A 12,808-nucleotide genomic window follows, 5' to 3' on the forward strand; every position below is an offset into this window, starting at 1 on the left:
AACGAATTGTACCATATATTATGATACAATTACAATATACATTGTTTTATGGCTTTTTGGGTAAAGTCAGATATACAACGGGATAAAAAAATATTCAAAATGAAGATAGCAAGCCAAGAACCAAGAAAGTACTCTAGAAAAGACAACTTGTTACTCAGACACTTTAAATTTTACTTACATAAGAGATGTCCATGCATATAACAGGAAGTTTGTGTCCATAGAGTGAGAGAAAAAACTAAATATAAAAAATATATATATAAATAAATGATGTCTGTCTATAAGATACAGGCATTGTTTGTTACATGTGGATCTAAAATATAACTTTTAAAATCCTAAATGCTGTTCTGGATTGCTTTATATTTATATTTTCAGAGAAGACAAACCACTGTAGGCGGCTTGTACCTGTGCCTAGCACATAGACCCTGCGCACACTTGCCAACAACATTGCACTATGGAGGAGCTGGGGATGCCCCAGAAGCCTACTACTTCAGTCAGAATAGGACACAGGGACATTCTCTGCATCTTTTAGCTGAAAATACTGGGCAACTGCTTCCCAACAACATTCCCAGACCTGCTCCAGTCCTTCCGACTCTGGGTATAGGGCCCAGTAATCTATATTTTTAAAAGCAACCCAAATGATCCTGATTTACAGCCAAGCGTGGAATCACTGCCTAGGTGATGTAGCAATGCTCTTAAACTATTGGCTGCAACGGGATTTTGTGTCTACAGATTTTCTGAACTTATGAAATCTAACTTGCTTTAAACAAAATTTATGAACCAAAGGGTTCTTTAAAAGAATTCTAGTTTTCCTAATGCACCTACAATGTTTTGATTCACATAAACTTCTTCAGAAACATAACACTGCTGGGCAGTCAAGGCCACTTTACAGCCTCAACCCAATGGTCACTCAGACAGACAAAACTATTTCCAGGCATAATCACTGTACCTTTAAAGTGTCAACATAGAAAATTTTCACAGTACAGTCCAGCAAAGATACAGCTAACAGTTTTTGGTTGGGAGAGTAACGGACACAGAGAACGTCTTCATCTAGTTGTAAGGTTCGGGTTTGCTTCACAGAAAGTCTAGTACAACAGAAAACATCAAGAAAAAAAAATGAGCACTCTACAAAGACAGACAAAAATTCCAAGAACTCCCTGGAACACAAGGGAAATACACATGTCGAAAGCCCATTCAGGGGTTCCCCATTCTCATTCCCAAAAAAGGACACAAATTAAAAAACGTCTACTCACCTCTTCTGGGTACTATTTTCATCTTTTACCAATTCAAAATCCCAGAACTTGACAGATTTATCTGCACCACCTGTCACAAAGCCACGCTGAAAATCCAATGATATTGCAATTAAAAAATATTTTGCTACAGAAACTCTGGTAACTTATATATCAAAATTGTACAAAGGACCATTTTTATTTAACGGCATGGGAGAAGAATTAAGAAAAATGTGGTTCCTCCTTAATCCCTTTCATTGCTCTTTTGGGGCTGCTGCCACAGACTTTATTTGAAAATTCCTAGCAGGGGCAAATGGTTACTACTTCTAGTTATACTTTTGTTTACCACCAGGAAGACTCCGAACATTGTATGGTTTTTTTCTTCCACCTAAGAAAGCACCAAATAAATTTGCTATTAAGTAATAAAATGGTTTGACAAATATACACAGATTGGATCATCAAGTTAAGTTTATTCAAAGTAACAACTCAGAAGGGTGTAAGTTTATTCCTTCAATGTCCCTGCTCCAGGGGGACAGGAAATATATTTTCAAATATATTTTATATATATTCAAATATATATAATAACATATATAAATATATATTATATATAAATGTAAACATATATATAATATAAATATGTATTATATATATAAATGTATATTTTATTTTATTTTATTTTTTTCAAGTATATTTTAAAATTAAATATGTTTGAAAGTGTTTTCCAATATCAAGAAAATTACTCCCATTACATTGTAGTATTAAAGTACATAGAATATGGGTCAGAAAACTAGATTTCAAGTGTTCATTCTGCCATTTGAGATTAGTAACAAGCTTACGATGGTTTTCTGGTACACAGAAAGTATGGATCTGTGAGAAACACTCTGCTTCAAACTCACTGATGGGCTTGGGTGAGGCACTACTTCTTTCTGGACCTCAGTCCACCCATCTCTAATCCTCCCTGCCCGTGGGGATGTAGGTGACAACAGCAAGCCCGTCACCATTCTCTACCACAAGAGCAAGGCTCAGTGAATTCTGTGGGAAACCCAAGTTTCCTGACCCCCACCAGGGCCAGCCTACCACCCACCCAAGACCGAGACACAGACTATAAGCTCGCCCCCGAGGCAGCAAAAGTCTCAAAAAGAGAGTATCACAGGACCTCATGTGTCATGTCAGAACTATTCCTCTAGAAAGAGTAAAAAAAAAAAAAAAAAAAAAAAAATGTTTAATGTTATGTAATGTTGCTTTAATGTTGCTGTAATGACAAAGACTAGTTTATAAAAACACTATAAAAATAGCAATAAGTGACACATGGATGTAAAAATACTTTGCAGAAAGAGAATCCTCTACAAATGCAAGATGTAATTACTATTTAAATCTTAAATGCTGTTCTGTTCTGACCCCAAATGGCATGACCCACTCTAAATTCCGGATTCCATTTTTTCCAAAAATAGTATCTACTTTCAATGGATGAAGGTTTACCACTATTGAGAAGATTCAAATGAATGGCCCACAATCTCTTATTATTGTCCAAAAAATATCTCAAAATGTTCTGAGCAATAGCACCATTACTGGAGTTAAGTACACAGTTCTCCAAGATGACTCCTTTCAAGGGAAGCACCCTGTTACTAACTTGAAAGAGCTGATATATTTGCTATAAACACTAGACTCAAAGTCATAGATGTATGGCCAAGAAGGAGAAAAGTTTACTCCATCCTCTGCATTTTATGGCTCAAGGGAATATTTCCTCTTAGGAAGTAGCACAAACCACTGGTGAAAACTCACGAGGGTAAGCAATTGGACATCTGATGATCAAGAGCAGCTGAAGGAGAATTCATTTGATAATGACAGCTATTCGTACTATGAGGCACATGATATTCCATCATATGGGAAATCTAAAGATTAGAAAAAAAAGTGGGCTTTCTTTAAAGAAACCCTGAAGAAACCTTTGTTAGGCAGGAGTAAAACCTGATGTAAGAAATGGGAAAGTACTAAAGTCCAGATCCTGACATCTGATTTAGTTACCTGATCTGGAGAGAGAGACAAGGACCATAAAGCTCCATCATGTGCGTTTATTGTCTCCAGCAAATTTCCTGAGGCCAAGTCATAAAGCTGCAGCTTTCCTGTCTGTGGAAGACAAAAAATGAGCACTACTCCAATGAGCATACCCACAACCACCAAGATTCATGCCTACATAGTTCAGGAAAGATTTCATAGCCAAGTAGCAGCCATGTGGTGAATGGCTTAGCAAATGGATCCCCCATTCAATGCTCTGTGCTTCCTATGTGAATATATGCCGCTGATGTGCGGAGTTGACTCTGGCAAGGTTGCTCTGTGGCTAAACGACGCAGAACAGTGCAACCTGGCAGTCCTGCACTATTGTCACTTTCACTATTGTCACTTCAGAAGGGAAATAGCATGGTCAGAGACAAGTGAGAAGACGATAGCAAATACACCTAAAAACCTTTCAAGTTTAATCAAATTTAAACGGTAACTGGCTTAACCAACTCTTCCCCCATCTAGTTTCCTCCTCTATGATACGCTGACAATAAGAAATAGAAATTTAGGGAAGGCAATGGACTTAAAAAAACAAACAAACAAACAAAAACCCAAACCGCAAAAGCTTAGAAAACAATGAGCCATACTGTCTGCTTAGAATTTGGTATATGAAAAACAAAAAATTAAAAAACTAAAAAATGTATATATATGTATATGTAGAAATAAAAATAACGTGCCCACGGTGCCCACAAGGCACAAACAGAACAGCAAAGCCTGCTCTCTGATGGGCTTTTGTATAGGGGTGGCAAGAATGTAGGTGGGAGACTCGAGTCCCAGGGCTGCCTCTTTCCAACCCTATGACTTTTCATGAATTCACCTCCAAGAGCCTGTTTTATCTGTAAAATGGGGTTCACAGCAACACCATCTCTAAGCTGGTGTGAGCATTAAATGAGCTTATGGACATTAACTGCCTCGCACAGGGACGGGGCTGGGGTCTATGGATTGTACTTAAGTCATACAGGTAGACTTCGAAAATATTTGCAAAATGCTCTCCACACACACACACACACACACACACACACACACACACAAATAGGGGGACATTTGTTGAAAGAATGAATGAGAAGAGAAACTTAGAGTTTAATGTTTATTCCCTGACACTGATCCTAAAACCTCCCTGGCTTATTTTACATGTTTAGCTGGGCAAAAAAAATACCCATTGTGATACTGATGTTTACTAATTAAACAATCATGCACATATGACACAAGTTTAGGGGGATAACGATGACAAATCCTTGCAAAATACTTTTAAGTACTCCACAGACATATTCTTTTTTATTTTCACAGCTACTACTCCTACTACCCAGTAGTTCTGCTACCAGCTCTCATTTACTAGTTATTTACTATGAACAGTTTCTGTGCTAAGTGCTTTCCGTTGTGTGAAATAGGTTGTTTACCTAATCTTACAAGAGAAAACCAAGATGTATAGGGGCAAAGCCAAAGTTCTCATGCCTTGTGAGTGGAAATTCTAGAATTCAAACCTAGGTTTATGTAGTGTAAAAGCCATTGTGAAGAAGCACATGTCATCCTATTATATGGATAAGGAAACACCAGAAGAAATTTCAAGACCTGCTCCAAATTACCCATTCTAGAAGGGGGAGAATCTGAATCCAAATCTGTGTCTGCTTCTTCCTGCACGTTTATCTCCCAATCTGATTAGCAACTGGGAATGAGGATGGGTCAGTCTGTCTTTATTGAATGCTTCTACCTGTCAAGCATGATACTAGGTACTTTGTATATTTTATCATTAGTCCATCTCAAAACATAATTACATATGTGCTCATGAAAAGTCGAGCACCAAAACATGAATGATGGTTATTTCAAGGTCATGACTGTAATTTTCTTCCTCACAATTTGACATAAGGTTTGATTTTTTAAAAACAAAGAAAACAAAACTAAGAAGAAAAACCCCTCAAAAAAAAAAAAAAAAAGGGCAATAAACTACCGTCTCATATTAGCCAGCTCTCATTCATTTCCAATATGCAAAAGAAGGACCCGAGTTCTCAAACAACTTTAAGAATACTGAGTAGAAGAGCCTCCAAATTCCAAGAAAAAGTCTCAGTGTACCTTTGTTCCTATGACCACCTGCCTATCACCAGGTACGAAGAATGAGCACAGTGCATATTCGCAGGTCATTGTGCGGATACACTGCAGTGTGGCCCTGTGAGAAAGAAGGAATAAAGAATTTGCATATTAAGAGAACCTGCTTCTCCATCTTAGAGCTCAGTGCGTTCATTCAACACACACATAGCCACACAGTTGGGCCCTCAGACACAATTATAGTCAAGAGAGAAAAACTTAAATGGCACTTATTTTCTTTTGTAGGGACTTCCTAATTCTAAGGAATTAGATTCCTAATTCTAAGGAATCATGTAAAAGCAGGGCAAAAAAAGCATCTGCTGAGCTCAACAGAGCCCAAGGTGCCACCATAAAGTAATTGAGCCCACAGAATTACAAGTTGAATTAGCCTGTTATTAAGTATCTCTACAAGTAAAATTCACTTTATTAGACTACAAAGATTCATCCCTTCAACAGATTTACATCAAATGCTCATTTCATTCCACATTTAACAAATGGCAGATGCTATTTTAGGTGCTGGAGGTTTAACAGTGTGTTAAATAGAAATGGCCCTAAACCTTGTAAACTCTAACATTCTTCAGGAACAAGGCAAACACAAACTGATCTGACAGGTGATAGCAAGTGCTGCAGAGACACAACTTGGTGGGAGGGCAGGGGCAGTGAAGGAGCAGGACTGCCATTCAGTGACAAGATGGGGAGAAAGCCTGTGAGGGGGAAGATGGTTCCAGAGACAAAGACCAGGAGCGCAACCCCCACAACAGGGGCTCGTTCTTGCTGTGTTTAAGAGATGAGAAAAGGCCAATGGGCTCTTGTGCGGCAGAAGGGGAGAGGAGTAAGAGTTGAGGTCTGTGAGTACTATGGCTTCTAGGCAGAGTGAGGTGGAATTGCTGGGAGTGATACCAATTCCATTATGAAGGGCACCCTGGCAGCTGCATGGAGAATGGGCTATGGTGGGGCACACAGCAGAGATCCGTCAGGAAGCTATCACGCCGACTCCAGGGAGAGGCAAGGGCAGATGGGAATTGGTGGTAGCAGCACGGGTGACATGCAGTTGGATGCTGGCTAAGTTCTGAAAGTGGAGCTCACAGCATGTGCCAGTGACCTGGACATAGGATATGAGAGAATGGCCACAAGCATCTGGGGGAGAACAACTGGAAGGAAGTAATTACTTTTGAAGAAGATGGGGATGTCTGCAGGAACACGTGGGGAGATCATGGGAGAAATAAGATCACAGGCACTGTCTGGGACATATAAAAAATGGAGATGCCCAATTAGACATCCAGGTGTTGATACAAACCAAAGACGTGGGTGTAAGGGTTTGATGTTCACGGAAAGGCTGAGGCCAGAGAAAGAAATTTATGTGTCATCAGCATAGAGAAAGCTGCAGAAAGTGAGTGTAGACAGAGACAGGGTTTAAAGACTACCCTAAAGTATTCTAACACCTAGAGGTCAGAAAGGTAAGGTCATATAGGAGATTAAGTAAAAAGCTGGGCAGTACTCAGAGCCTACTAGAATTTAAGGAGTAAGCAGTCTGTTTGCACATTTTTCTCTAGCCATGTATAGGGACAAGCTTCAGATGTGGAATAAGCTTGTGGGAGTTTTTTGGCATCAAATTTAAAAAGGCAACATTTCCTATTCTAAACTCCACAGGTCTGCAGTCAAGATATATGCTGAGAGAATTATAATGTAGGGCCTTAAGAGATTAACAACTAACTGTCCAGAGTACTAACACCTTATTCACAGGGAAGAAAAGACGGCTTGATAAAGTGATGGAGAGCACCATTTCACAAACCTGTTCCATATTTTCACGGAATCTGCCGCAGCCGAAAGGACGGCAATATTGTCGGAGCTGAAAGACAGTGTCCGCACGTCGCTGCGGTGTCCCCCAATGGTGATTCTGCTGGTCCTGACAGGCTGAGGGGCAGGCGCAGATGGGTGCAGGGAATACAATTCCACCAAGTTGTTCTGCAACAGGAAGACTGCCTTTAATTCTCCTTGAGGTGAATGAATCAAGTCAAAGGATCTGCATGAGAAAAGAATTCATAAATGTTCTTACCACCATCTTCACTCACAAGGTTAACTTTTTCTAGTAGAGAGGCTTCACAACGTGTCCTCAATCTATGTGACGTTTGAGCAAGTATAAAGAATTTTACAGTAAGTGCTGAGTATTAAAGTAAAAAAGACCTATGCTCAGATATTGGATCTGACATGTATCTTGCTTTTATGTATATAATTTTTATTAAGTGACCTCAAATTGTTTTGGAACACGGGACATAGATTTTTTCTTTTTAATGGCAGCAGAAAAGAAGACTAAACAAATAGAAACGGTTATTATAATAAAACAAATATGAGATGAGTAAGTGGGCCCATGGTGAGGACAGATATCCATGATCACTATCTCCTCTAGACTGCTTACAAATAGCATGAAAAAGCCAATACAAGTTTGTAGCTTATTATTTCTATAATATTGCTCTCAGGTACTTCAAATTCTATACTTTTACTCACTTGATTTTGGCAGAAGTTTTAATATTAGCCACCCGTTGGATTTCATCTTGCAGAGTCATTTTGACATCAACTTCAAGGTCTTCTTCCTCGCCTTTTGAAGAATTTAATCTAGAGGGGGAAAAAAAGACAATCATGCTATCACTTTTCTAGAAGCAGCTTTGTTATTACATGAGTCAAGGTATGGCTCCAAGACCCACAACCTGCATGATCCTGGGAGTCACTTCATCACACAGGATTACCATGAGAATTAGATAACGCAGCATGAGTAGAAATGCTTTGGGAACCAGTGTCATAAACTTTTATTCCATTTAATGGGTACCTTCAACAAGTGGATTCTTTTTCTTTTTTTTTTTTTTAAACAAGTGGATTCTGAAGGCAACACCCCATGAAATTTCCTGGGGCAAGTAAGCCTTTGTAATTCAAATTATTCCAATGAAATGTAACCAGTTAACTTTTCTATCTTCAAGACTTTACAGAGGATCCATTAAGCAGCACTTCTTAATCCAACCATGTCAAATAAATCAGAGGTTTCAAAAGATTTACCAAGTCAGGTGACAACTTATTTGAATCTTGATAAATTTCGACCACTGTAGAACAGCAGATTTCTGTGGTTACTATAATACCTATTCCAAGGTGATACTGCACCCAAATGTCAGTTTTATAGTTCTTCTCCTCACAGCCCCCAAGCCGGGCATTATGTGACCCAACTTCCTTCTGTAAGGGCTGCTGTCACTGAAGATACCTTTTGGCTTGAGAACTAAATCATTTAGAAACTATTTTTAAAGATTTGTATAGCCTTTCTAATTCTATGTGACTCTGAGCTCACGACTCAGCATATACTAGTTATGAAGCCATACTAGAGAGCAGAAATTTAAAACATGGCCTATCAGCACTCCATGATGTCTTCTCTAGCTTTGAACAGTGATTACTAACACAGTAATTATTTCCTTAAAGAAGCCATGGTTTTTCTGTCAGTACTGTGTGGCCCACCCAAGATACTTTAATAATAGTAATTATCAAAACAAAACAAAACAAAACACACTTTGCTTTCTTTCTAGCTTTCTTCATCTTCTTATCCATTTTCTTCTGAACTTCGGCTTTGGAAAGGACGCAGAACACTTCTAGCACAGAGTCAGTTCCCTAGAAAGGCAAAAGTTGGTGTTGAGTCCAGCCAGGACAGGCAATTTGTAACATAGCTTTTTCTCAGTAAGACCTAAACAATAATGTTCCTTTTTCTTTTTCTTTCAACCTTACTGGTTGTACTATAGTCTCCAGGACTGCTGTCTTATGTGTGAAGTGGGAATACCATTTCCTACTCCCAGCATTGCTCTGAAGACCAAAGTGGCAGCCAGGTAATGCTTTAAAACTGCTCAGAAAAGCACACACTTAATGCTTGCTAACAATAAGAACAACTATAGTAACTATTACTGTGTTATGCTAATAGAAGCTAGGGATTACAGGTCTATACAGCAGCACATATTGAATTGCTAATATGACAGGGGAGGGGGGGGGAATTAATCTCTACACTGAATATAAAACAAGCACCAGTTTCTGAAAGGAAGAGCCCCATGCCTATAGCTGTCTCCTACAACTGGTACTCACCTGGCAAGCTAGAATCCTGCCTGTCCTGTCGACCGCAAGGTTCACAACTCTGTCCCTTCCTTCCCGCATGAGGGAGCCAACTTTTCTGCATGTAAGGATACGCTATGGAAGAAGCAAGGGAGAAGACCAAGGTTAAATACAAATCTCTGAAAACATATGATTCTATAAGAGATGCAGGTGATAAAGATATTCCCTAAAATGGAGATAACTGCCAAATTTTTAAATTAAATAATCTCCAGTTCTCGCTTTTCCCACAACTGAACTCAAATGAAAGTAAAAAAAGGAATTACATCCTCAGGAGTTTCATCTGTCTCTGGGATTCCATCCTCAGGCTCGTGTGTATCCTGTATTTCTGGGGAAGACCCTTTACTTTTCTTGGGTTCTGGTTCTTCTAAGTCTTCCACCTGTTTTATAAAAATGGGAGAATAAAAGCTGAAATAGTATGTCGCAGGAAGTGACTCTTTAACCCTAATGACTTACAAACCCGTCCTTATAGCCACGAATAACTTCCATTTAGTGCTCTCTTTGATCAATCCTCTTCAACAGTAGGATACTTAACCAGGGTACATTAAAAACTGACTACGGAATTGCAACCAAAACAATATCCACTATACTGTCTCTGACAACTTCCCAAAATATACAGAGTAAGGTTTAGCAACTGTGATTTAGACGGAGGTGAAAAAATGATGACGGACTCTTCATTAACTTTAAAACTTTCTTAAGTGAAAGAGCTACCTACCATATTTTGGGGGAAAGATGCCAGTCTGACAAGGAGAACTACAAAGGTAATCCAGAAATGAAAAGATAAAGCCTAGCCTACTATGGTAGAATGCACCAGGATAGCTACTGAACACAACACTACACACCTGCCTCCAGCTAAACCTGGGGTCTATATACTTTTTTCCACACAAAATCTGTGAGGACTGAGAAAGTTATATACACACACACAAATTTTACATAGACTTTTGCCTAAGGGGAAAGGCTCACAGACATCCTGAAGTCCACCCATGGACACCCAAAGGTCCAGGAATACCATTCTGAGAACTCCACCAACTAAGCACCAGAAGGTGTAAGCCTAAAACTATCCTTCTTCAACCTCAGATAAATGAGGGCAACTGAACTAATAATGAAGAGAAAAATTCTGATTAGAAGTTGGAAGCCATCAGTGTGATAAAATTCCTTCTAGCACTACCGAAGTACTCAATAATCATAACTGATTCTAAATTCAATGAGCCTATGACATGGCTAAAACATGGCATTGCCCATGGCCAAAAAAAAAAGCAATTACCTCTTGCAGATAAGTTATGTCCCAAGCCCTCAGCTCACTGTCAGAAGACCCAGTGATGAGTCGCTTTTCTTCTGACACCAGGACCAACCCCCACACCTGTAAAGTATAAGAAGATTCAAATAACATGATTTATAAGAGACTCCAGGATATATGATGTGACATTTCAAAAATCTAAGAATACTACCACTAGTGAAATCTCTTTGGCATTTGCAAAACCTAATGTTAAGGTAAGCCTTTCAAAATACACTAAAAATCTCACTTTTGGAAAGAAAATATAGCCTGTGGTAGAACTGTTGCTTATGAAGTAAACTTGAAGTTTCTCTGTAATTTCCTACCCTTAAATTTAGATAATGGCTGTTCAGCAAAAATCCTAACTAGAATCCACTCAAATGATGATTTTAAGTCTGGTACTTCTTTGCTTTCAGCCATACTTTGCAAACAAAAGGTATCCTATTGATGTCTATTATATAATTTTCAGCCTCAGATATCTAAGAACAATGAAAAGAACAATACTGTTGCGAATCAACAGTCAAGGAATCTCTTTTGCTTTTCCTCGTCATTGACTCCAGTATGTTTTTGAAAGCCTGGTATGAACAAAGCATGGAGGATGCAAAGATATAAAATATTCCCTGATCTCTATTGAAAATACCTATATTTGGGGAACTATTATAATGGCTACGACTTGCTGTTTACGTGTCACCGGGCCAGGCACTGTTAATACAGTATCATTAAACCTCCATATCAAAAAGGTGGATACATTATTTAAAAATGATGAAACTCATATTCATGAATCAGAAACTTATCCAAGGCCACTTTTTACTAAATGCCATTGCAGCTGTATCTGCTCCGACAGCTGGTGTTTCCTCCACCACCTGTCTTTCAAGACAGTACATGACGATTATCGTGTGTAGTGAAAACAAAGGGCCATGAAACGCCCGGGGAAGGAAAACATCTTTTCCTTTTGCCTTGCCATTCTTTGGCCCATGACCCTACATGTACCTCAGTTCGGTGGCCAACCATTGTTTTAAAGCAGTGCTGGGTGTCAAGGTCCCACCATTTCACCATGGTATCTTTCCCACTAAAAAAAGAAAAAGGAGAAAAATCTTATTAGGGAAAATCAGTAAATGGGAGGTCAAGGACACATTTGTTGCCTTTAAAAAGATATACCTAGCAACAATGTCTAATATTACTATTCCACCTCACTTTTTAAAAAGAGTCTTAATTTCCATTATTAGGTAGGAAATACAAAGTTTCACCTTTAAGCAGCCCAGAATTCAGTGTCAAGGAATAAAGATGCCAACCTGTGGCCCATCAGCACAGCACCCACTCTCCCCCAGTGTCCTACAAAAAGCTCTCACATCTCTTCTGCTAACGGCTCCCACGTATAGCTGGTCTCCACATCCTGAAACTGCCTCCTCTGTGAGGCCTTGACGCCTTCCAATTCATTTCTGTATGCGAATCTGAATTTAAGTTCTGCTGCCTGAACTATTTTCATAGCTTATCTGGTTTCTTTGTCCATTCCTGTGCCTTCATTACATCTAATAAACTATCAGATAATCTCAATTTTTTTAAACTTTCACTAGCTCAAGGTTCTCTATAAAATCGAAATCAGGCTCTTCAGCACCACTTTCAAAACCTCTCATTAACTGGCTGAGTTTCCCTGACACTGAGCTCTATTCCTCCTGCCTCAAATGTCTCCTCTCCCTTGTTTCTTCACTCATAGAAATCTAATATAATCCTCCTTGAAGACCAAACTGGGGAAAAAAAAAATCCCAAAAAATCCAACTTATAAAGTCTTTCCAATACAATCCTGCCTCACATTATTTCCTTTCTTTTACACAGTTGACCCCTGTACAATGAGGGGGTTCGGGGTCAACCCCCTCCCCACCAGCATGGTCAAAAATCCTCATATACTGCTGACTCATTCAAAACCTAGACACACCAATGTGCCATCCCACGGGAACTAACCCATCAATGGCATGGCATTCAGTACTCCTTCATAACTCCTTCTGAGTCATTACTATAGTTCTTCTAGTTAATGCTGGCAAACCTT

At 39.1% G+C, this 12,808-nt stretch overlaps 1 protein-coding gene across 3 annotated transcripts in view; it reads right to left on the reverse strand.

Annotated features, from left to right (window-relative positions):
* Window positions 1-12,808, reverse strand: part of WDR3 (WD repeat domain 3) — a 29,358-nt gene that overhangs the window by 9,654 nt on the left and 6,896 nt on the right. For all 3 annotated transcript variants that reach the window (XM_041754553.1, XM_041754552.1, XM_041754551.1), the window contains exons 5-16: window positions 11,755-11,833; window positions 10,756-10,851; window positions 9,758-9,871; window positions 9,468-9,569; window positions 8,908-9,005; window positions 7,866-7,973; window positions 7,153-7,383; window positions 5,349-5,442; window positions 3,249-3,350; window positions 1,251-1,336; window positions 947-1,082; window positions 179-235 (exon numbers count right to left, since the gene is read on the reverse strand). In XM_041754553.1, the coding sequence (XP_041610487.1) occupies window positions 179-235; window positions 947-1,082; window positions 1,251-1,336; window positions 3,249-3,350; window positions 5,349-5,442; window positions 7,153-7,383; window positions 7,866-7,973; window positions 8,908-9,005; window positions 9,468-9,569; window positions 9,758-9,871; window positions 10,756-10,851; window positions 11,755-11,833 (1,303 nt within the window). The remainder of the gene's footprint in view (window positions 1-178; window positions 236-946; window positions 1,083-1,250; window positions 1,337-3,248; window positions 3,351-5,348; window positions 5,443-7,152; window positions 7,384-7,865; window positions 7,974-8,907; window positions 9,006-9,467; window positions 9,570-9,757; window positions 9,872-10,755; window positions 10,852-11,754; window positions 11,834-12,808) is intronic.

The sequence above is a fragment of the Vulpes lagopus genome, chromosome 5, assembly GCF_018345385.1.
Source record: "Vulpes lagopus strain Blue_001 chromosome 5, ASM1834538v1, whole genome shotgun sequence".
Classification (NCBI taxonomy): Eukaryota; Metazoa; Chordata; class Mammalia; order Carnivora; family Canidae; genus Vulpes; species Vulpes lagopus.